General features: G+C 41.7%; 1 protein-coding gene across 1 annotated transcript in view; it reads right to left on the bottom strand.

Annotated features, from left to right (window-relative positions):
- Positions 1-11,262: 11,262 nt before the first annotated feature.
- The window catches only part of LOC122814360 (integrin alpha-M-like), a 249,783-nt gene continuing 235,382 nt past the window's right edge, over positions 11,263-25,663 (bottom strand). Inside the window, exons 12-13 of the mRNA XM_044086946.1 lie at positions 14,795-14,902; positions 11,263-12,225 (exon numbers count right to left, since the gene is read on the bottom strand). Of these exons, the coding sequence (XP_043942881.1) occupies positions 12,094-12,225; positions 14,795-14,902 (240 nt within the window). The 3' untranslated portion in view covers positions 11,263-12,093. The remainder of the gene's footprint in view (positions 12,226-14,794; positions 14,903-25,663) is intronic.

Here is a 25,663-nt window from a genome sequence, read left to right as displayed (position 1 = left end):
CACAAGAAAGTAAGACTGTTGACACAAACTGAGTGAGGGAAACTTCACAAGGGCCACATGAGGGGGCTGCATTAAGTGGAAGAATAAATGGTGTTGGAGCATTTCCTCGTGTGACAAGAATAAAGTACTATTTCCCAAACTTAGTCTGGTGTCACTTTATTGGCAATAGGGACCAGGGTTTGAGATCTCTCATGGCAGACATGTTGGGCTACATCATGACTTGGACCTAGATTAAGCTAACTTCTGAGGTGTTTCACTGCAGAGTTAGTTATTCACCATCACCTATGGTGAGGGAGGTCAGGCATTGTGACAGCTGCAGACACTCCCTAGAAAGGCCCACATACATATTCACCCAGTTTATATACACTACATGATCATGAACAACACATACATTCCAGACAAACATGATGGCACTAGCAATCTTATGCATGGAGATGCTCCATAAAGTGAAGTGTGCCACCATACACTTTAGTAGACCAGCCATTTGATGATATATGAACTCCAGGTTTACAGAGAGCTCACAGTAGTGCTAGGTAGCACCCTTGTGTATGCCATTCAACACACGTCAACAGCACTGAGGCTTGTGTGACAGCAAACCGTACCTGCATGACACTTCAGCACATCTGCTGATCCATTCCCTATGTTGCACACATGCAAGGAGGCAACTGTTAGCTGTAACAGTGCTGGGTAACCCTGTGTCACTGGTCTATAGGGATATTCCCAAAGAAAAAGCAGTGTGCTCCCCCTAAACTGCTGCTTCGGACACAGGGGAAGGCACTTTTGAGGGTCTCAGACATAGAAGACTCCGTCCCCCACAGGTGATGACTGCACTCAACCATTACAGCAACAGAATATTTGGTATGTTTGTGCTTACAACTCTGTGGAGGATAGCTTCTAGAATAGTCAGAATCATCAGTATGTCATCTGACTTAGCATATGCCCACTTGTATCAGAATCATTACCAGGCTCTGCATAGGTGTGCTAGGCTCTGTAGAGGTGTACATATCATCTCCTCATCCAGCCTCAGATGTTTCTATCTGCTGTTTTTCACCACTTCTTCCTGTCAATGCATAACACAGAGAATACCATAGAGTGCCCATGTGACACACAAGACAAGGTAAATGCATAAGACTCCTTTTTTACTCTCTACCTTTTACCTTCTTTGGCAGCAGCACCTGGTTGTACTCCTGATATGCCTATGAAAAGAAATGTGAATGGTGCCCACTTTGCTTCTGTGCATCCAGTACATATAATTGTTGTATATGTAAACCTCTTCCACATATTACTAACCTGATTTCTTACCCATTAAGACACAGATAGGATGGATCAGGCTGTCACTGGCATCCATACCACTAATGGGTATAAATGCCATTGCATCACCTACTTCCAGCACAAGAAAGTCCTCCACTTGTGGACCTTGGAGGATCACCCCTGTGGCGGGTCTCTCAGTTGCCATCTTATGTGCCTTTTTCTTGATATGGCTGATCATAGTCATGCAGTGTTGACAGTGGCTCAATGCATAGTTGTGCCCATACAATGTGGAGAAATCCCACAGCAGTACCTGCCACACCTGATCCATCACTCATTACTCTGTATCTCCTCTACATATTATCCATAGGACATGTTGCCTGAGCACCTGCAGCAAAACACATTTTCAGCACTGATGATATTCTCCAGCCTCAGTCTGCCTCGTCCTCTGACTATTTGTGTATTTAATGTGTTTTTAACATTACATTATTCAGTCTGAAGAAGTCTCACATAAGGAGATGAAAGTGCTTACTGAAATGATGATGTTATTTTAAAAACTTTTGCTTGGTTTTATTTCCCTGTTTTTTTTTTTTTTTTGCTGTTTTTTTGGACTTCTTATAAAACATATTTGCTGAAGTGCAGTCTTTCTAAGCTCATGCATACTATCCAAATACACCCTTATTTTCTCTTTAGCACTCTGTAGTTGCTCCTTTTCTTGTTCTATGAGATTCCCCTTATTCTACAATACGTTAACCTTTTCAGCTCCTCTGAATAATCCCTAATACTTTTTACTCATATTTCTTTCTCTTTTATTTTTTCCATTTTAAACTCCATCTTTCATTTTGTCCTAGTCACTAGCTATCACTTCTGAAAAAATTCTATCTTCCTTAATAACTCTTGAATAATTTCCACTGCCCATCACATTCCATTCGTTTTAACAGGAAGGTAAGAAAGCACTAGTATTTCATTTTTACATCATTATCTTGCATTGAATTTTTGTTTTTATTTGGTGCATGATCTGAAATAGTTATTGGACGTGTGTTGAAGCTTTCAATTAAATACACATATTCCTGTAAAATATCAATTCTATCCATTCTAGTCCAATCATTGTACTTGAGGAATAACATGTAAATTCTGTCTGAGTTCCTACTACTGAATTCATGTCTTCCATACCAAAGATTTTCAAACATTTCTTCCAAAATCTACACTCTTTTGTTTTATTTTCCCTTCTAGGACCCTCTTTGGATAATGCAGCCACAACAGCTTTCTTTCAAGATGTTGGTGCCCCTCCCTTTTAAAATACTACTAAACTAAACCTTCCAGATCTTGATCACTTTCTTCACATCTAAATTCCAAACTTCTACAGAAATAACATCTGTTCCTGAAGACTTTCCTGCAGACTGATTATTCATCACTGTTTTTATCTCATTTCCTCCTATTTTAACTATTAATGGACGTTCCTTCGTTGAAGGTTGTGCATTAGGCCCGGCAAGCCAGCATGTAAAAATCTACTGCCAATCATTAGCGGACCGGAGTTCCGCTGTGGCGACCCCTAACCAGGAATTGTTAGCCAAAAATAGTTGCTTAATAGCAATTGTTCTAAACTCATGCATAAACAGGAAGAGGGCATGAAATAAGTGGGAGAAGTTGATCTTCCCAATAGAAGAAGGTGGTTTAGGATTTCCTGATTTGAAGGGATACTTTAGAACTATACCATTAAGGTTTATATATATATATATATATATATATATATATATATATATATATATATATATAAAACACAAGCAGAAGGTTATAATTCAAAGTGGAAAGGGGTGATGATAAAGCAGAGATGAAGTTCAAAAAATAAGGAGAGAGTGGGATTTTGGATGCAGATCCTTAAGGAGAATAATAACAACCTTACAGAATATTATAATATATATTAGGGGTCCAAATGAAGAGATGATAAATGATCAAGCAAAGAAGAATAGTATTGCTGAAACTGAATTCATCCTCAAGTCTTGGTGAGGACCTTCACAAGGTGGACCCTGTTTTTCACAAAATCTCACCACGACAACACTGATATATAGACTGCATTTATATAGCATATATCATGGACAGAAAAGTAGGTCAAAATTAAAAAAGATAGCTGGGTGCACAACACCCAGGATAAACAAGTGCCCAATCCAGGTAGGTGCACTGGTGCCAGGACTGGAAAAAAATAACAGTGTAGAGTCCTCAAAATACAGAAACATTCCTACAATGGGGCCAGGCCAGGCCCATGGTGAGGATGCCCCCCCCCCCCCCCATTGTTGAAGGAAGCAGCAATCCACAAAAATCACAAAAATGAGAGACCAAAGAAGAGCCATAAAGATGGCAGAGTGGGCTATTGAGGATAAGAAAGAAATTATGTACTGTTACTATTATGCAAAAAGCCCAGAATTTCCAGACACAAGATATGCAAAAAGATTGAGAGAGAAATTAGAGGAAAGAAAAAACTTCCACAAGAAAAACTGTCAGAAGCTTCAAATACTCATTTGTGTTCATTAATACAATATGTTACCAACATATGTAACTCTGTATGAATTGTAAAAGGAGTCATTACTGGGCACATTGTGGGTGCTGCGAACAGCACTTTTGTCTGACATCAAAGATTGAAACAATACTAATTTTATGAACTTTAATCATACTTTGAGTTATGAATGGGGTCCATTCCCATCATGATATTAGAAACCCAAAAGATTTGGAGAAATTAAAAAAGTGAGAAAAATACTATAAAGTTGCATAAAATATTCTAATAACTAACCCAACACAGGAATGGAGAAAATATATTTTGCCAATAGGGCTGACTGCATGGAGGGGTGCAGAAAATAGCCAAGAGGGGGCTTGAATTTACTAGAGAAAACTGTTGAAGGACCCAAGGAATTGAGAGCAAATAACAAGAAAGGGAAAGTAATAGAGTGGGATGAGGCCAATAATAAGTTTGAATTGCAGGTGAGAGAATGCCTTGCCTATCCAGACTTTATATCAGAATATACGCAGAGAGAAATGGATAGGCCTGCTCTGGTAGAGTTTTTAGATGACTCTAGAACATAAGCTGCTCTTATAAAATGGATAATTAGCTTATAAAACATTGGACAAAAACTAAGAATCAATTAGAAGAGATTAGAAATGATTGTGAAGAAAGTCTGGAAAAATAGTTTACAAGGGAACAATGGAAAGACATATGCATAGCTGCCAACTATGCAACAAAGTCTAGAGAGATTAGGAATTTTGCTTGGAATTGTTTGCATTGGTATTTCTATACCCCCAAGCAGACTTTAAAGTGTTTTTTCTCAGGTAGCTAGCAAATGTTGGGGGTATGATGGGGAAGAAAAACGTAACTGGGAACATGTTTTATGAAAGTGCAATGAGTTAGCAGATTTTAAAAATTTCCTACAAAGTTCTCCATCTGAAATGGCTGCAACTAAGGTAACAATTATTTTCAGCTGGGACACATAATCCAAATTGCCTACACATAGAAAGACCTTATTACATGTAATTCTGTTGGCTGCTGAAAAAAAAAAAAAAAAAACAATTATCAGAAAATGGAAACCAAAGTCTAAACCAACTAAAACACTGAATATTGTAAAACAGATAAAAGAACTAGAAGAGGGATTTTAGGAAAGGAGCACATTGCATAGAAATAACTGGAATTTGTGGGAACAATACATGCAGACTATTTATTTATTTATTTACTGACATTTGATTACAGAGAAAGTCCGACTGGATAGGAGCCCATTTTCAATGGAGACCCAGGGAGAAAAGCTCCAAAGTATTACAAACTATTTTAAGAGCAATAATTTTACAGTCTTTAAAAATAATACAAAAATACAGTTTAAATACTTATACCAAATTAGACACAATATATAAGCATTGGTTAAGAATACATAACAGGTTATATGATAATGATTTAATATGTAGAGAAATTTTAGCCAGTTTTAGAAATTAAAGGTAAGTTAGTATAATGCAAACAGAAACTGCAAAAAGAAGTGACAGAAAAGCAGAATAATGTTTAGGAAGAGGAGTGAGGTTTAAGGGAAGGCAGGAAATGAACAATTTATGTAACGTTGGACTTAGTTGTAAATAAAGAAAACATTTCTGATGTTCAACGTATGTAAATAGAAAAATACTGATATGGTTTGTTTTCTTTTCTGTTAATTGATTCCCTCAGTCTCCATTGCTTAAATGTTTGACTCTGAGCAAGTCAATTAACCAATCACCACTCCTAGGCTGAGTCTGAAAAAGGTTCACGGAGATCACTGCTCTACTCAGGGAAACAAATTTAAATGAAATAAATAAATCCAATGTATGTGTGCCTATATCTTAAATGATAATTTAATAAATGTGTAAAAAAGCACCTGTTCCACAAAAGCACATTTTCACAAAACACAGGTCCTGTAAGATATAAAGTACAAACTAGTACCACTTGTCCATAGGAATATTTGTGTTCGTCTGTTGTTGTCGACGATGACCAAAGACATCAAGTCAAGGAGGTTGACTGAGTACGGTGTGTCCATCTGTGGCTGATCAGTCCAATGCGGGCTTGGAAAGCTCTGCCACACATTGGACACAAGTGGTCATTTGAGTTGGTTGGCAATGAGTTGACTGTGGATTTATGCAGCTCATGCTTCCTCTGTGCCTCTGCGGTCCTGTTCTGCTCATAGGAGGTAGCATCTTTGCTGATGCAGCTTCACCAGGCAGGGCGGTTGCGCTAGGATTTCCCAGGAGTCCAGGTCAATGCCAAAGCTCTTCAGAGAAACTTTCAGTGTATCCTTGAAGCGCTTTTTCTGCCCACCTTGTGTGCATTTGCCTACTGCAAGTTCACTATAAAACAGTCTCTTGGGGAAGCGTGTGTCTGGCATACGTACAAGGTGGCCTGCCCACCTGACTAGGGCTCTCCTCAGTAGGGTGTAAATACTTGGCAGTCCAGCTTGAGAGAGGACAGCTGTGTCTGGAACTTTGTCCTGCCAGGTAATTTTCAGCAGCCTTCTTAAGCAGTTCATATGAAAGATATTCAGCTTTTTGGCATGATGCTCATACACAGTCCATGTCTCACAGGCATACATACATATGTCCATAGGAATATACCAGGCTAATGACCACCATGGCCATAATAGGCCTAGCTGTGCACCCCAACCCAATTGTGTCTCTGTGTATAATGGGCTTTTATTAGGGAGGATATGTCAGGAAGTTTCTAGAGGTTATGTGGGGAGGGCATATTAGTAGGGCATTACTGTCTACCTCTGTCTATCAGAGATACAGGGGCCAGATTCAGGGTGAAGTTCTGATTTTCCCATCCATTTGTCAATGTTATGTTCAAATAGGGTTAGAGATGGACTATGCTTTATATGGATCAGGAGCTTGCTCCAGAGCATGGAGATCCTCTGATGCACATATCTGTCTCACCAACACATCTTATTTATGTCATGATCAAAATGTAAATCCTTGGAATTAGTGGTTCTGATGCTGCTCATTTTGTGGATGTGTAAAAGGTCCATCACATTTAGATCTGAGGATGCCTTGTATGCCAGGTATAGATCGCCTGTCAGTAACCTATAGGAAACTGAGCATAGCGAGAGTGCTTTAAGGTGAGCTGTATAGGGCAATGTGTTTATATCTTGGATTATCTTGGTAAGGAACCTTTGTGGGCATTCCATCTGTTGCATATGTCTGGTCAAGTACATGCTGAAGTGGGTATTATATCAATGATGTGCTGAATAAAGTGTCTCTATGACTTCCTTGGACCTGGATGCCATGCTTTTATTTATAAGTTGGTCAACATAGCATGATTTTATTAATACCTTGGCTACATGTTGGTCAAAGGCCAGATTGCTGTCTACATATGCTCGCAAATCCCTGACTACCAGATCAACACTTAGGGTTGTCTTGTTGATGGAGTAATTTTCCTGAATGGAAGTTTTCCCAAAAGGCACTGAATTTTAATCTGTGACTTTGGTACCAGTCATTTGTCTATGTTAGACCTTCTTGCAAGATTTTTGTGTCTTGGGGTGGAATTTATGATAGATTCCAATTTGCAGTTATTGGTCAGAGGTTAGTCTTTAAACTGATCTGCTGACTTTGCATTGCATGGCAAAACTCCCCCAAAGCACATTTAGCACAGCTATTGTCACTAAACTAATCTGGTAAATGTAAGACATACAAACACACCTATGTAACATGTCTACTATTTTGTCATGTCCTAATGTTCATAACCGCAGCTAGGTTGCAACAAAATAAATATATCTTCTCAAAGTTGAAGACCAAAAAGACCCTTAAATTGTGTTTTTCTTTTCCCCAAGGTTTGTTTGACCATATAGCGTTAGTATATGTAAGTAAGGGGGTTGTCAGGACACACTCCCCATGAAAAACAATGTTTTAGTGATTTTTCCAGAATATGTACTGAATATATGTTTGGGGAAAAATTCACAGATGGTATTCTTTTGAAAAGTCTGACTTGAAATGCTCTTACAGGATCTTCTACAGAGTAACACAGACATAATTATGGTGACCTCAGGTGCTGCATGCCTGAGTTGTTGCAGGAGTGGGAAGCACAGGTACAAAGAGAGCAGCTAAAAATGAATTTTAGTTTTTTGATTCTTTTTTGTAATGCCTTCTTCCCCCTAATTACATTCCACTCAACCACTGAGTTTTACTGTGTGCACATTTCTCCTTCAGCTCATGAAAAGATACTTCACACTTCTCAAAACCGAAGTGGAATCCTTCAAGGCCCCAGGGCCAGTGGAAACTACGGCCCAAACTGCAGAATCCTATATAAACGCATTCTACGGACATCTCCAGGCATGCATGGATCATGCTATCCCAAACAAAATCAAGACCCAATCATCCAAAGGCAGGCATCCAGTCTGGTAGACCCCAGCCATAAATAAACTGTACAACAAAAGGAGGAAGCTACTACATGATAGAGCAAAATCCCTAAAAGGGAAGGCATCCCTGATCAGTACTACCAAAAAATTAAGATCCCTCATAAAATACTCCAAGGCCAGCTTCGAGAGAAAAATTGCACAGGACACTAAAGACAATCATAAGGATTTTTTCAGTTATGTTAGGAACCTGGGATGCAAGTCCCAGACTTGTTCTGAATTGATTCTAAATGACAAAAAATACACTGAACCCATAGACATCGCCAATATCCTGGCAGACAGGTTCAGTGCAAACTTCTCCACCCCCCCCAAAAGAGCTTCTATCCCAGCAGAGTGCAGCCTCCCAAACATCTCTGATGCTCAGGTGAAGGTCGCCCTCTCCAAAGCAAAAAAACACTGCTTCCATGGGACCAGATGGTGTCCCGGGTTGCGTCCTACATGAACTCCAAGAAAAACTAATCCCTCAAGTAAAACTGCTGTACAATCTCAGCCTCACTACAGGATATGTGCCCAAAGAATGGCGTACAGCAACAGTGGTCCCACTCCACAAACGTGGCGCCACTGCGGACCCTGGAAACTATCGCCCCATAAGCCTGACTAGCCTAGTCTGCAAGGCTATGGAGAGAATCATCATGAAACTCATAAACAAAGACATTGGGGACCTACAGACACTAGATCCTACCCAATTTGGCTTTGTCAAGGGCAGATCCTCCCTTTTGAACCTGGTCGACTTCTTCGAACCAGTCACCAAGTCCATAGATGAAGGGAAGGTAGTCCACACAGCCTATCTGGACCTCGCAAAGGCATTTGACACAATACCCCACTCGGGCATCATAGATAAGCTATCCAGCCTAAATATAAACCCCTATGTCACAAGATGGGTCGCAAACTGGCTCAAAGACAGAACCCACAGTGTCAGAGTTGCTGGAGCCATGTTAGACTCGAAACTGGTCACAAGTGGCATCCCACAAGGTTCTGTCCTGGGACCTCTCTTGTTCGGTATTTACTTTTCTGAGGTACAGGCCAACATGGGAGGACTATGGCTCACCAAGTTCGCAGATGACTGCAAACTGGGCGCCATAACCGACTCTCCAGCTGACACAAACATCCTTCAAAAAGGTCTCGCAGAGACGGATAACTGGTGCCAGAGCCATGGTCTAAAGCTAAATGCCAAAATGTGTATAGTCATACCCTTTGGCAAAAACAATGTGCCCACAAATTACCACATAGGTGGTAACCCATTAAGTACAGAGAAAGTAATTAGGGATCTGGGGACCCAAGTTGATAGCAATCTCTCCTTTGACAACTACATTGCCAAAGTGGTCAGAAAGACCTTCTACATAACCCACCTCATTATGAAAGATTCACATCTAGATCAAGAGAGGTAATTGTGCCCCTTTATTCATCCCTCATCAGGCCCATCATAGAATACAATGCCCCCTTTGGGATGTACCTTACCCGACACCTGCAGCAATTAGAAAGACCCCAAAAGTACCTCACCAGGAGGATCAAGGGACTCAAACAGATGCCATATGCTGCTTGGTTAAAAAAACTCCAGCTCTACTCAGTTGCATACTGCCTACTTCGAGGCGATCTATGCCTGACATATAAAGCTATGTCCAACCCAGAATTAATGGACATGCTCCACCTCAGTAAATCTAAATCCCTTAGAGCCATGCGCTCGAGGGACTTGAACCTCAGCACAGAAATAAATAGAACATGCTGGAGGGACAGATTCATAACCCAGAAGCTCCCTTCACTCTGGAATAGAATTCCAATTCATGTTAGGCAGAGCACCTCACTGACCCTCTTCAAGAAGAATCTTGATGAGTGGATGGGGGATCGTAGGTTTGTCCCGGGGATTACTTCAGTGTCACTATTAGACAGAGGCACAGTAAACTAAGGGCACAGTATACTCAAATCAAGGGGTGGCGTAAGCCAAACACAATCGGGCTAGGCTTATATATGCCCCAGGGCAGATAGCCTAGTATGAACCTATGAACCTATGAACCTAAGAAGATTTTTCCCTGGGGGACGAGTGGGTTTATAGATTTCTAATAGATTTTGATTGTTGGACCTCAATATTCTATCAGGAAGGTGCATTTTAAAAGCTGATGAAAGGGAGGGACAGAGAGAGGAGTTGAAAATGAGTTTGTGAGCAAGAGTCAGTTGAGTGTATGTGAGATAGTTGGGAAGCTCTAGCCATTTTAGTATATGGAGAGAGGAACAGTGGTGTGAGGAGGACTTGTGGTTGGTAGCGAACTTGGCGATTTTGTTATAGCAAGAGGAAAGTTGGGTTTTTAGGGAGGACTGTAGATTAGTTAGGAATGGGGCTCCGTAGAGAAGGGAGGGGATAAGAAATGAAGTAGAGAGAGTGATTTTGGCAGCAGGTGTGAGGTATTTATTTTTGCTGGTACAGCATACCAAGTTTTTGGTGGGATTTTTGATATTTAGCTGTAGGTGAGAGTTAAATTTGAGTTGGTTATCAATTTGGATCCCAAGTAGCTTGGTCTCTGACACTAGTTCCAGAGGTGAATTATTCTGACTAGTGATAGAGAATGTGTTTGTGTCGAAAGAGACAGCTTTAGAGGGGGAAATAGCATTAATTTGGTTTTGGAGGCATTGAGAGCAAGGTGATTTCTTATCATCCACTGCTCAGTGGTTGTGAAAGCTTCTTGGGTCAATTTTAGGAGTGAGGGGATAGAAGAGGCAGAGCATATAATAGTGGAATCATCTGCATATTGGATGATTTCTGAGAATGGGATAGAGTTGCGTAAATCATTTATAAATATATTAAAGAGAAGGGGACCCAGTATGGACCCCTGGGGTATCCCAGTAGGGGTGTTTAGAAATGAGGAAGTGGCCTTTTCCATATTACTGCTTGATATCTGTTAGATAAGTAGTTGGAGAACCAGTTCAAGGAGGAGGGAGACAGGTTAAGTCTTGAGAGTTTGGTTAGTAGCAGGTTATGAGAGATAGTGTCAAAGGCCTTAGAGAGGCCGAGTAGTAGGGTAGAAACAATTTGGCCAGAGTCACGTGCTTTGTTAGCAGTTTCAAGGAAGGAGAGGAGGGCAGTCATAGTGCTGTGATTAGGTCTGAATCCATGTTGTGTGGAAGTTAGTAGGTGATTTTCTAAAAGATAAGGAAGGAGTTGAAGATGAATACATTTTTCTAAGATTTTAGAGAGTACTTGCCTTGTATTACACTGTAATGTCACTACACTTTCTTGGAATTGCAGTAATTACCTTGTAGCTAAAACTGAGTCATTTTTGACTGCAGTTAGTCTGCCTTTCAACTATACATCCAACTGCACTGTAATTAACTTTCATCTGCTACCTAACTACATATAATTTAGCAATTGCTATCACACTTGAAAAATAACTGCAGTGTAATTAGTGCATTGCCAGCTCTGCATAGTATAATGTTTACACAAGCATTTTCAAGACAATGCCAAATGAAAATATAATGTAACTATAAAGTAAAAAGAGTAAAGCTGTGCAGTGAATGTTCATTGTAATTATAGTGCTGGTACATAGATAGTTAGACTGCAAAGAAGCTTAATAAAATTTCAAAACAATTACAATAATCTTATACAACTTTTAAATTACAACACAGTTGCCAGGTAATTCTTGTAATGCCATAACAGAGGCAGCTACATCTTCAGTGCAGATTTTCCTACAAGGGAAAGGACACATCAGTCAGGTTTTGTACTGGTCTTTTCTAAACTCTATCTTTTGATCACAAACCCACCTTGCTTTTAAGGTAGATAAAGTAGAAAGAAGAAAAACAATAGTACGTCTTTATTCAATCTTTACAAAAGTCAGTATCAGGATAGGTATTTCAAAAGTGAATTTTGAACTGGAAGGTTTTGTTGGTGGTGTTGAAAATGTGAATGAACTAGACATCATCAGAAGTCATGTGACAGTCTTATTGTTGTCAGCCATTACTCTTGTCCGGAAGCTGTCTTGTCAGAAGTCATATTTCCTATCTCTGTTGTTGGGCTTTCATTTTCAGGAGAAAGTTCTTCATTCTGTCCACTCACTTTATTCTTGTAGTGTCGTTCGAAAAACCCACACTGTGATAAAAGCAAAATGGGAAATTATTTTGTTCTAAAATGTTAATTAAAAATGACATTAAATAATCTGGAATTTTTAAAAGTTGTAATGCTGATGAAGTATATATGGGGGTTCCCAATGCTGACATTTCTACAGATTCTACCATGATTAGAATTACATAGGTAGTCAGGTTTCATACAGAAGAAAATAAATGGTTGTCACTGCTAGAAACTAAACCTAAGTCACTGGAAAGGTATTAGTTATTGTATATGGCCAAATAAGAATTACTGAAATGTTTGCAAAACTATTTACACTAAGAAATACATCAAACAGTACTCATACATTTATGAAATTGGAGCATTTATAGTAGTATCACAAAAACGGCAAGCTCAGCTTAAAAATCTGTACTTGTTTTCTAAAACAATGTTGTTGTGTCTTTCGGCTTTTCCCAGTTAGGGGTCGCCACAGCGGAACCCCGGTCTGCTAATGATTGGCAGTAGATTTTTATGTGCCGGGTTGCTGGCCCTGACGCACAACCTTCAACGAAGGTACGCTCATTCACGCATATCTCCACACAGAAGATGCTCTAGCTGAGATTCGAACAGAACAACGTCTTACTGTGAGGCGACAATGCTACCGCAGCACCACCACCGCAGTGTTTTCTAAAACAATGTGATCTTTTTTATATTTGGTATAGCACAACTGTGCTTTGCCTGTATGTTGTATTTCACCAACAGTCTATTTGGCACTCAGGCTTTACCTCAGTGGTTAAACAATTAACAAATGATTGAGGCAGTACCTTGTAGAGAGTTAATTCTCCATGTTGCCAGGTGTTATTCAGGGGGATAGATGAGCTACACTCAGATTAACAGGAAGAACATGAATAAAAACAGCTGGAAAATCACAACTTTACCAGTGATTCTACAATATTAAGGGAGAATTTCTGCAAACCGTAATTTAAATGTTTCACAAGTTTTTGTTTTCTTGTTTTAAGACTTGCTGATTATGAAGTTATTCTTTAATATTTGGTTTGTCTGGCTATTGCAGAGCTCTGATTTTTCATAATTGTATTAAACAATTAGAAACAAGAAAGGAGGTAACACAGGCCACTTGTATTCTGTTCCACTTATGAAGCCTTTCTTGGGCTATTTCTTGTTAGTCTTTGGCAGCCTGTTTAGTGGTCACTTGTTTCAATTGGAAGATAAAAGCTAACTTTGTTTTTGGTGTGGAGGTTGCATTCCCAAGCCATTCATTCAGCACTGCCAACATTGAGTTTTTATTTTACTCACCACATCTCAGGTTGTGTATGCAATGACACCACCACAGACTAACACACTATCTGTACCCTCAAATATTCTCATGGGTGCTGCCCATCTGTCATCTTCCCATAGCATTATACCTCATCCCCTCTCCCAGATGGGAGAGACCTGCTCATAGTCCTTCAGTCCCACCCATCAAGTCAGCTTTGGCAGTAGACATGAGTTTATTAGTGAACCAAAGATATCAGCATTGCAGATGCTCACACTGCCTCTACACAGTAAGCTGTCTTAACATGCCTCATTTGTTAAAACAAAACCTCAGTTCAGTAAACAGCTGACTACCATTCAGTAGTAATGCATAACAGGATGTGTGTAATTTGGGATTTTCCTTCTCTGGTGCTGTCATGAGATGTAGCCTGATTAACATATCCACATGAACACTGAACAGATCACCTATCAATGACACTCTGAGATGCTTTTTGCTTTTATGCACTGGTTAAATATACGACATTTATTTCTAATGTTTTATTGCTTATTCTGTACAAGCCGTTACACACCTGTGACATTGCTGAAGGATTTTTCATGATCATGTGACAGTTCTGGCCAATGGAGTTGCAGCAGTTTTGAACAATGTATAGAAGGAGAAGTCCAGCCTATCACTGCAGTCACTGTGCAGTGGTTGGACATGAGAACTTCTCCTTGAACTACAGTCACCAGTACAACAGCTAGAGCTTGGACATAAGAACTTTTAATTACAATCACCAGACTCCAGTACAATGGCTAGAGCTTCTGACTCCAATGCAGCAAGTCATCTTGGAAGATAGGAGTTTAATGAAAAAAATCCTACCTGAATGACATGTTGATCCTACTTTCAAACATACCTACTGAAACAGGCATTTTATGACACATGAAGAATTTAAATTTGTTATGTTTCTGAATATTTCTTATTGCATTAGGTATCTTGTATGCTAAAATGCTGCCTTATAAGTAACAATGAGTTCACTATGAGTGAGACTACGACCTGCTCCCCTGTTTCAGTCAGTGGCGAATTCCGAATATGAGGACACTTTGGGTGGGCGTTCTTTTTTCTTTGCCCTGTTCATGGCTGGCGTAAAGAAAAAGAAGCAGCAGATCTTTAACTAAGAATAGTACAAGGGCACAGGAGGATGATACCCTTTTGCAAAGCTGAATCTCTGTCTGATTTATGCTAGACAGAAAAATATTTTTTTACATTTAATGTTAAGAAACTGGCTGACACAGTTCAACAAATACTATGACAAGAACACCATGCACATATCTGCAGTGAACACTGACATTTTTCAATACTTACTTTGCGCAACAATAGAATAGCTGCAATTAACAAAACTAATCCTCCAATGATACCTGCAGCATATAGTTTGTTGTTGACTTCTTCATAAATTTCAACCTCTGTCAGGATCTAAACAGAAGCTATAGTTTAGTATTAGTTTTACAATTCCATGATACAAGTGCAATCACAGGAAGCAGGATCTAAATGACAAGAAATTTTTATGCCACTTTTACTAGAAGTTTTAGCCTACTTTGGTTTGCTACATTAAAGAAAAGTTGCAGACAATGACAGAACTGACACCTATGGTGCAAATTCTCTACTGGCCTGGTGCATATTTTTACACCATTTTATGTCTTAGTGATTTTTCTTTTTTCAAATTTTATTTCTCAGCTTTCATGCATATATAAAGCTCATGAATTGTACTGTATTTGCAAAGACACTGGTAACCTGAGACCTTAATAAACTGGGTCATAAACAACTTACTTAAGTCAGACCAGACTCTATTTATAAAGGTGAAGCAGTCTATTTTTGGAATATGCTTTTATAAGCAACTGAAATCAGTTACATTTATCATCAGAGTACAATACACAACTCTTCTTTGTTCACAGCTATAAAAAAAAACAAAAACAAAAGCAAGTAGCTTAATTACAGACTGAACCTTGGCATCTAGTGAGGTATCTCACTGTTATCCTGTTAAGAGTTGTGTGATCTTACATGAGAATCAAAAGCCTTGCTCAAATTCAATTACTGCACATTTTCATAGGCTTAGGATTGCATTACTTACACTGGTGTAGACTTTGCTTGTCATGCAAACATTTAATTCCCTTTCATCATTCAGTGGTTCTTAAACAGGAGATTATATTGCTGAGTACCATGGGAATATGTTTTGAGTTAAAGAGCGATACTGAATCTCCTCCCCATTTTTCAAAACTGAATAAGGCAGAGGCAAAATCCCACATTCAAGTAAAATCAGAGAAAACTGTCTCTGGAACCTTCATCTCATCTGCTTACACTGATGAGTAATAGTAGATCAAACTGCAAGCTTCCTCCCCTTAGACTGCTAAACTCGAGTTATCCATCTTCTTATCTTCCCACCAGCTTAGTGTACAGTGCACTACCTGGAAGGTTTAACCCCCCTTTTTTCCCTGTATTTCTTTTAAATCTGGTCATCCTAGTGTTCTAGTACGTAGATCCTTTCTACAAATTATCTTCATTAGCGCTCTTTTAGTACCCTTCCTCAAGTATGAGTGCATTTACTGGGAGCAGAGCCAGAAGTTTTAAACTCTAATGAGATTAGAAGAAAAACGGAACCATTTCTAGTCCACTGATTGCTTATGAAACCCAAAACTGTGATGTTTGCCACTGGTCAGTATGCAGACTCAGACAGGACTTTAAACCTGCTCTAATATCTATTGATATCACTGCCACTGCAGCCCACAGCAGTAGCATCTGAACCATGGGCATGCACTTTCCAACTCTTTTTGTAGCCAGCTTGGTTGAAATGGGCATCCTGAAACAATGTAGCAACTGTCTCCTGTATACTGACAACAACCTACAACTGAAACAAACTGACCCAGTGTGTGAGAGCTGAAGTTATATAATGACTCTGGAGACAAACCTCTTACTTAAGATTGCCACATTTAGCAAACAGGTTGTCAGTAACGCACAACACCACACTATGTCTATTTCACTCAATACAGATCAAATGCACAGATTACTATACGGATTCTCTTAAATATAACCCACTTAAACCACAAAGGCCTCCTAAATGTAGCCCAAGAAAACAAGAATCCTTAGCAACCTCAAACATTCAACTCAGGCAGCACCTATATTGAAACACTCATCAAAGTGTCCCAAATCAAAAGCCCATAAAACAAAACTCAACACTAACCAACATTTTAGTCATAGGTGACTCCATATTGAGACTCACCGATGCACCACTAACAAGGCTGAATAAGGACGGGGTCAAGGCCAGAGGCTTGGCTGGAGCCAGGATTTGCCACATCACACATGTACTCAAGACTTTGAACATAGTATATATGGCAGTAAATGACTTGAGAGGTACCTCCCTGGACTATATGAAAAGGAGCTCTCAGAATATGCATCAGAGATAGGTATGAACCCAGCTTTGAGTAGCATTTTACCATCACTGAGAATGATGCCACGATGCAAACAAAAGATTATGGACTGTAACAACTAGCTTGGCTTCTAATGTCATTCAAAGTAGGTGCAACACACTTTAACATAGGAGGAGATGATTGACAGTCCAAACTGCTTCACCAGAGATGGTTTGGACCTCTCTCCTCAAGGCTTTTTTATACTGGTCAAAACCTTGTCCACCCCCATAGTGCCTTTTTTAGGCAATGTCAGTCTCCAAAAACATCCAACATAACAAAACAGAACCTGGATAACATAAAGGTTTTGCTGATCAAAGGCTAGGAGCCTTAACAGAAAACTTCACTCCATATAGGCACTCCTTACGTTAGAATGTATCAATGCATGCACTGACATGGAAACCTGGTTCAAGTCCATAGAAAGAACTCATTTAGTGCAAGGGTTAAATGCTTGTAACTCATTCAGGTCTACCACACTAGACAAGGGCACTAAAGGCAGGGGTGTCCTTATATTCATTAAACAAAGTGCCACCTCCACATTCTTTAGACAGAATAATGACCCGGAACTCCTCTATGTCCAGTTTACCATTAATAAAACCCTATATCACATCATAGCCAACTATAGGACCCCCACTATGTCCCCTCTGGCTCATACCACCTACCTAATGAATAGTAAGTCCCTATGCATCAAGCCAAGCACCATTCTTCTTATGGTACATCAACAACCCCTCCATAAATCGGGAGACTTAAACTTCCCCTAACATGTATGCAGAGAGATTTCTAGAATTCATTACACAAACTCTCTGAGCAAATTAGTCATCACCCCATCTAGGGGCAACAAAATCCTGGACTTGGTCCTTATCAGTATGGGAAAGCTCTGTTCTGTACCAGTTGCACCTCCCTGCCTTGTCAAATCTGTCTGTAAATCAGTTACACATACTACACAGAATGAAGCCAGGAGCACCTTCCGATAATTCAGTATTCAGAGTTATGTTAAGGCTAATCCACTTAAACTGAGTGATGACCTGGGTAAATTCTATATCCCCTCCCAATCTGATGACATCATTGCATATGCTGAATCCTTTACTGTCAAATTCTGTGCTCATATAAATGGCTGCATAGAGGCATCTGTCCTTCTCCAAAGTAAATACAATGGCTAATTTAAAAATAAACCCCTGTGGTGGAACCAAAATATAAACAGACTCTACAACAGAAGAAAAAACACATTACATATAAAAATAAATGTAACTCCCAGGATGCCAAAAATTCTCAAATCAAACAATGCCAGATATGAGGTAAAACAGCCACCCAGGTAAAGTGAACCAAAAAGACTTCTTCATGTTAGATATCTCAAAAACGATACCCAGCACTGCACAGAGCTAATAGTAAATGATACCACCTACTCAGACCCCAAAGACGTAGACAGTCTACTAGCACATAGTTTTAGCTCCAACTTTACACACCATCATTACCAGGTCATATACCTGCAGCTATACCTCCTACCAAAGATCACAAGAACTAGTCCTCAAGGCCAAGAACACTACTTGTATGGCGCCTGATAACATACCAGGATGCTTAGTGGCTTAGCTTGAAACAGGACCTGTCAACCCCCCAACAGAGATTATTTAGCATCAGCCACCAAACAGGCTATGTGCCAGATGAATGGAGGACAACAGTCATCTCCCTGCACATAGACTGGGCATCAATAGACCTGGGCAGTTATGGACCCATAAGTCTGAAGAGCATTATCTGTAAGGCTATAGAAAGGATTATTATGGAATTAATAAATAAGGACATAGACAACCTACATACCCTTGACGGAAGCCAATTCAGTTTTGTCATGGGAAGATTGTCAGCCTGGCTGACTTCTTTGAGATGGTTACTGAAGCAATGGATGAGGATAAATCAGTACAGACTGCAAGTCTAGATCTTGCAAAAGCATTTGTCACTATTCCACACTCAAGTATTGCTAATAAACGCTGCTAGCTAAATGTCAGTCTTTACCTAACTGAAAGAATAGTAAAAACAAAATGAAAACTCCAGCTAAGCTAGAACCTCCACTGAGTGACCTCCCAAACCTCTTGTATCAGAGACACATGGGATATATGCAAATGATCCTACTGAACATCAGGCTTAGCTGGAGTTTTCATTTTGTTTTTACTGATTGGTTTTTCAGTGACCTTCTCACTCATTGTTTTAGTTTGTTGTTTGGGATATTTTTGCATTGACCCTAATGATAATGGACATCAGCTGGATATAACAGCCCTGTGTTTCTAATGCTTAGTCAAACACTCTGCTTGTGCTGTGCTGATGAGGTCATAACAAGGCCGAAATATGCATATCTACAGCTAGTGGGGTTTGGCTTTATTGGCCTGAAATTGTCCATTAAAATGACGAAACAAGTCATGGGCATTCAGAATTGCCAGTTTGCTGAAACACCCAATGTTCAGTAGGATCATTTGCATATATCCCATGTGCCTTTGATACAAGACGTTTGGGAGGTCACTCAGTAGAAGTTCTGGCTTAGCTGGAGTTTTCATTTTGTTTTTACTGATTGGTTTTTCAGTGACCTTCTCACTCATTGTTTTAGTGTGTTGTTTGGGATATTTTTGCAGTGACCCTAATGATAATGGACATCAGCTGGGTATAACAGCCCTGTGTTTCTAATGCTTAGTCAAACACTCTGCTTGTTCTATGCTGACGAGGTCATAACAAGGCCGAAATATGCATATCCACAGCTAGTGGGGTTTGGCTTTATTGGCCTGAAATTGTTCATTAAAATGACAAAACAAGTCATGGGCATTCAGAATTGCCAATCAGATGAACACCTGATGTTCAGTAGGATCATTTGCATATATCCCATTTGCCTCTGATACAAGACGTTTGGGAGGTCACTCAGTAGAAGTTCTGGCTTAGCTGGAGTTTTTATTTTGTTTTTACTGATTGTTTTTTCAGTGACCTCCTCACTCATTGTTTTAACTGGAAGAATAGCAACTGACTCACAAACAGAACCCAGGAAATTATGGTGGGGGCTCCATCTCCTCCAAAAGACCTGTCACCAGTGGCGCACTGATGTTGTCTGTCCTTGAGTCACTTCTGTTTGGCCAATGTTAAGGGCTTAAGGCTCACCAATTTCACTGGTGACTATAAACTAGATGCCATTATTAACTGTTCAGAGAACACCAAGATCCTCTAAGTGGGCCCATCACATACAAATAGCTGCTTTCAAAACCATGTACTAAAAAAACAAGTTATGTACTTATCATAAAGTTCCATCTAAGTTGTTGCTTTTCATTTGTCTTCAACCTGTGGGACTCAGATCTGGCATGGATCCAACTCAGCCGTATACTCCAGTATCGGATCCAAAATCCAAGCTCCTCCCCTACCTATAATGCTCCGCTCTCCCTCCTCCCCTCAGATCGAGTTTGTTGCAGAATAGCACCAACTCCATTACAGCACAAGCACATTATATCCCTGACCAAAAAGAGCAGCGACACACAGACTCAGCTGAAGCCAAAGAAAGCCAAAGACTGCTTCTGTCCAGTCCACTACACAGCCAAAAAGGCAGGGGGGAAGGAGGGAGGGATGTTTGAAGACGAATAAAAAGCAACAACTCAGATGGAATGTTATGGTAAATACATAAGTTTATCTAAAGTTGTTGTTTTCATTTGATCTTCCACCTATGGGACAGAGTCCCTAGCTACTATAACCCTTGAAGTTCCTCATGGAAGGATATTCTGGAGCACAGCTGATCCAAAAGATGCTCTGCTCCAATTTGTAAAGGGAAATAAAAGTATACGATGAAGACCAGGTAGCAGGAGAAGAAATATTATCAATAGGAACCCTGGACCAAAATGCCGAAGAAGTAGAGACTGATCTGGCGGAATGCAGCCGGACAAAACTCAGTGGGGACAAACCTTTGGACTGATAGGCCAAGGAAATACACTCAGAAATCCAGTGAGCAAGAGCAACTTTAGAAACAGGCTTTCCCAAATGAGGCTTAGAGAATGAAACAAAAACTGATACAATTTTCGCAAACTTTTGGTTCTATGCAGATAGAAATGCAGCTGCCTGTGTACTTCCAGTAAGTGTAATTTGTACTCCCTCTTGTTTTGGAAATTTGGGAAGAACACTGGCAAATTAATAACTTTGTTAATATTTGATTCAGTAGCCACCTTCAGCAGGAAGGATGGGTTGGTCTGAAGGGACACTGTCTTTATGAAAGACCAAATAAGGGGGGTTGACGCCTGAAGTTCAGAAACCCTCTTGGCCGAGGTAATAGCCATCTTCCACAATAAAAATTGCAAATCAACTGAGGCAGCTGGTTCAAATGGGTAAGAAACCAAGGCCTGTAACACAAAAGTGAGATCCCAAGGAGGCGTGAGCTCCTTAACTGGAGGCCTGAGAAGAAAGGTACCTTTCAAAAAGGCCTTACAGAGCTTGGACAAAGCTAAGGAAGCTGAATTTTCACCCACAGGGAAATTAGAAATTGCTGCCAACTGAACTTTAACAGTAGAAAAACTAATGCCATTATTAAAAATATGGGCTAAAAAATCAAAAATGGTAGGGGCTGTCACCGTACAAGGATCCAGGTCATGCTGGGAAGCTCAGATCGAAAAACATTTCCATTTACTAGAGTAGATTTTCCTGGTAGAAGTCTTGTGGGCTGCAATCAGGATCTTTTTGACAAGAGAAGAGCGCCCGAGAGTCCTGGCTATCATACAAACGAAGCTGTGAGCTTCAGGCTAACTAAATCCAGGTGAGGAACCCCTGACGGGTGGGTGAGCAGATCCGGAATTGGATCCAGAGTCCAGGGAGGACACATTACATGAGACCACAGAGTGGGGAACCAAACTTGATGAGGCCAGAATGGGGCAATGAGAATGACTGAGCTCCCCAGCCATCGTGCTTTCTGAATAAACTTGGAAATCAGATGAAGAGGAAGATAAGCATATAGTAGACCGGAGGGGGAACCATGGACTAGAGCAACTCTGGGTGACTCCCCCAGAGGGGGGGATCAGAGCGAAATACTCACTGCACTTTGCACTGGAAGGAGAGGCAAAAAGAATACAGCAAGGACGACCCCACCATAGGAAGATCCTGCCCACTACTGACGGATTTAGAGACCACTCGTAGGGCATCAGAATAGATCTGCTGAGCCTGTCCGCTAGAATGTTGGACTTCCCCAGAATGTGCATTGCCACCAGAAAATGGTCAGAGGAGATCACCCATTCTCACAATCTCATGGCCTTGCAACATATTGTCTGTCTAGATAGCAATCTTCCCAGTAGGGAGAAAAGCATGGAGAACCTGCAACACCAAAAGCACTACACTCATCTCCAGGACACTGATATGCAGACTGGTCTCCAGGGAAGAACACATGCCTTGAACCGTTCTTCACATGCAATGCCCCCCAACCCGAGCAGGGAGGCATCCATGGTCATTGTGATCACTGGGGAAGGAAGAACTAAAGGGTGGCCCAGATAAAGGTCTGAGGACTGAAGCAAACATAGAAGAGAGTCCTTGCAAACTTGAGACAACCGAAATGGATGTGACAAGGGGAGATCGAGGAGAGACCATTGAATCGCTAAGGTCCACTCAAGAACCCTCATGTGGAGACATGCGGTTAGGAGAAGGGTGATCGTGGCTGCCAAGGACCCCAATGCCCAAAGAACCATTCCTGCCGGGGGATGCTGGGTCTGTGGAATGTAATGTACATGATGACTAAGTGATAATAACCTGTCTTGGGGGCAGAAACACCCTGCCCTGTGTAATATCTAACCGAGCACCGATGAAGTCCAATATCTGCACAGGTGCCAGTTGTGACTTGGCAAGATTTATCGTGATGCCCAGGGATGGGGCTAGAAGGAGAAGACAATCCCTGGCCTGAAACAGTCGATGCCTGAAGAGATCGGGAAGGAGCCAATCGTCAAGGTAGGTTAAGACATGAACCCCTGCAGTCGCAGGTGAGCCACCACTACCACCCTCACTGCGGTAAACACGGGGGGGGGTGAGTCCAAAGAAGAGCACTTTGAACTGAAAATGATTGGCTCCCAGACAGAAGCGGAGAAACCATCGGAAGCATCTGCTCATCTTGATATGATAGTACGCATCCTGAACGTCCTCCGAACACATCCAGTCGTTCATCTGCAGGAAGGGCAGAATGGACTGAAGGGTGACCATCCGAAGCTTTCTCTTGGCAACAGACAGGTTCAGGGTAGAAAGACCCAGAATGGGTCTTAAGTCCCCCATTTTCTTTGGCAGCAAAAAGAACCTGGAATAAATGGCTGATCCAGACTGGTCTGGCGGGATGGGCCGGATGACTTATTTTATGAGCAGCCTGGCAATTTCTATGGCTGCCTCCTCCTGTTGAATGTGTGAAACATCCGGGAGATGTTTCGGCAGAGAGGGAAGATGAACAAAGGGGATGGAATAATCTCTGGATATGATCTGCAGCACCTAATGATCATGCGTGATGCACTCCCAGGCTGCTGGATGCAGCAATAGACACCCCCTGATTGCCTCCAGAGACGATCAGTCAGGCAATCTCTCAAGATTGCTGAAAGGGTCTATCCGAAAATAAATCATGAGACCCCTGGTTCTTCAGACCCCCTCTGCCATGAGGGCTGCATCTGTCCTATCCCCCTCAGCCACTGGAGGAAGACTAACCCTGAGCATCCTGGGGAAAACCCAGAGACTTCCGAAACCACATCTTCTTGATCCCACGCTGATTCCCCAAGAAGGATCTTTGCAGAGTAGAGAAGCAGATTCCAATGGCAGACAAGGCCTTCCCACCCTTCTCACTCTGGGTCAACGTGTCATGAACAGTTTTGCCAAATAAGATGGAACCGTCATAAGCAGTGTTTGTGAATGACGCCTTGAAGGGTTCCGAAAAGGCACAAAGCCATAGCCAGGCATGCTGCCTAATGACCACACCCATCCCAGCAGCTCTAGAGGCACCCTGAGTCGCATGAGAAAGTAACCTCATGAACGTGTTAGAAATGGCAGTTAGGGTGGCCATGTGGGAGGAGAAAACCTTCTTCTCCTCTGCCAACATGGACCCTGGGGCAGACTCAGCGACCTCCTTGACCAGGTCCCTCAGCAGTCTGATAACATGGGCCAAATAATTCAGTGCATGTAAAGCAAAGGTGGCTGAAGCGTAGGTTTGCTTCCCAAAATGATTCATAGCCCTAGACTCCCTGTCTGGAGGATGGACCGAGGAGCTCTCCTGAGCCAGCTCCTTTTAGGTGGCTGCCGCAACCACCATGGCATCAACTGGGGAACCTTTAAACCAATGGGGCCTGTCTGATTGGGAGCTGAGTACCTTATCTGAGCACTTAGTGTGGGCTCAACCATGTCTGGTTCCTTCCACGCCCTACTAGAAATAAGATCCACCAAGGGATCCGCAGGGGGGATACACAGGAAGTAGAAGGTCCTGTGCCAAACACCTCCAGGAATACAGACTCATCCGAGATAGGCTTGACGGTAGACCACCCACCATGTTGGTGAAGTATTTCCATGATGTCCTCAAAGGAGACATCATCCGGGGGTGACCGGAGGAAACCCTCCCCTTCATCCAATTCTGTATCATCAATGAGAGACTTCGGAAGTGAGTCTAAGAGCCTACATTACATTTATGCTTCTGAGGAGCCTCTTCAGGGGGAAACTCCGGGGAGGACTCCGAAGCTTCTGGGAATTCCTGAATAGGAACCTCCTGAGGCAGTCTGGCAGCAGGCTGTCCCTGAAAGGGCAGGACAGAAGACTCCAGCCCAGAAAAAGAAAGAGTCAGGATGGTATCCGAGGAAGAGAATGTCAAGGCTCTCAAAGGAGCTGACAGAACCCTCTCCACCACCTCGAATGCCAAAGGTGAGCGGATCCCATGAAGCAGAGCAGCTGGAGCCGAAATGGGAGACTGTCTGGATGCTATCCCAGAGCCAAAGCGGGAGCCAGAGCTGAACTTCCCAATGCTGAAACCCCAGGGGAAAGGGATGACTCTGAGAGTCTCACAGTTAAAGCTAGCCCATCGGAGCTGAAACCAAAGCTACAGCTCCGAGATTCAGTCTGCTCCATCATGGTAGCTGAACTGGTCAAGGTAACGGTCGAAGCCAAGGTGCAAGGGAACCTCTGACCCAAAGACTTTGAAGCTGAAGGTCGGATTAGAGAAGGAGAGATCGGGAGGAAACTAGACTGTGTGCTCACGGCCCCAAAGGGCAAGGCTCCTAGCTGGATCTGGGCCCGAAGAAACTTCAACATCATCCTGTCCACCTCGGCCTCTGTGAGACTACTAGTGGAATGGACAGAAGAAGCCACCAATCCGGGACGAAAATGCTGTCGAGCGGAGGCTGAGACAACAGACCTAGCCTCGGAAGTCTCCAGCTCCAGGGAAAAACGAGGAGACTGGAGCTGAAGAAAACTTCATCCCGGCTCAGGCTGACACTTAGCAGGTGGCTCAGCACAGGAAGCCTGGTCTGGGGATCTCTTTCTAGGTCGATCCTGTACCTTGTGATGGCATTCTCTCTGTTTCTGGACTTCTTAGTGAGAGTTTGAGTCCCTAAGCCAGGGCAGAGGAAGAAGAGTCCTCGGTTGGAGGAGGACGAAGGCCTTTCAGTATCGGTTTATTTCTCCTGTTGATGAGAGCATGGGGGTTGAAGCCTATGCAAACTGAACAGGAAGAATCCAAGTACGGAACCCCCAAATACACCATACACAGAGTGTGGGCTTCCAAAGGAGGAAGCTTATGCCCACACTCTGCACACTTCCTGAACCCTGGCTTGGG

This window comes from Protopterus annectens, chromosome 10.part0, assembly GCF_019279795.1.
Source record: "Protopterus annectens isolate FY-2018-M chromosome 10.part0, PAN1.0, whole genome shotgun sequence".
Taxonomy (NCBI): domain Eukaryota; kingdom Metazoa; phylum Chordata; order Ceratodontiformes; family Protopteridae; genus Protopterus; species Protopterus annectens.
This window is presented reverse-complemented; position numbering and strand designations above follow the sequence as displayed.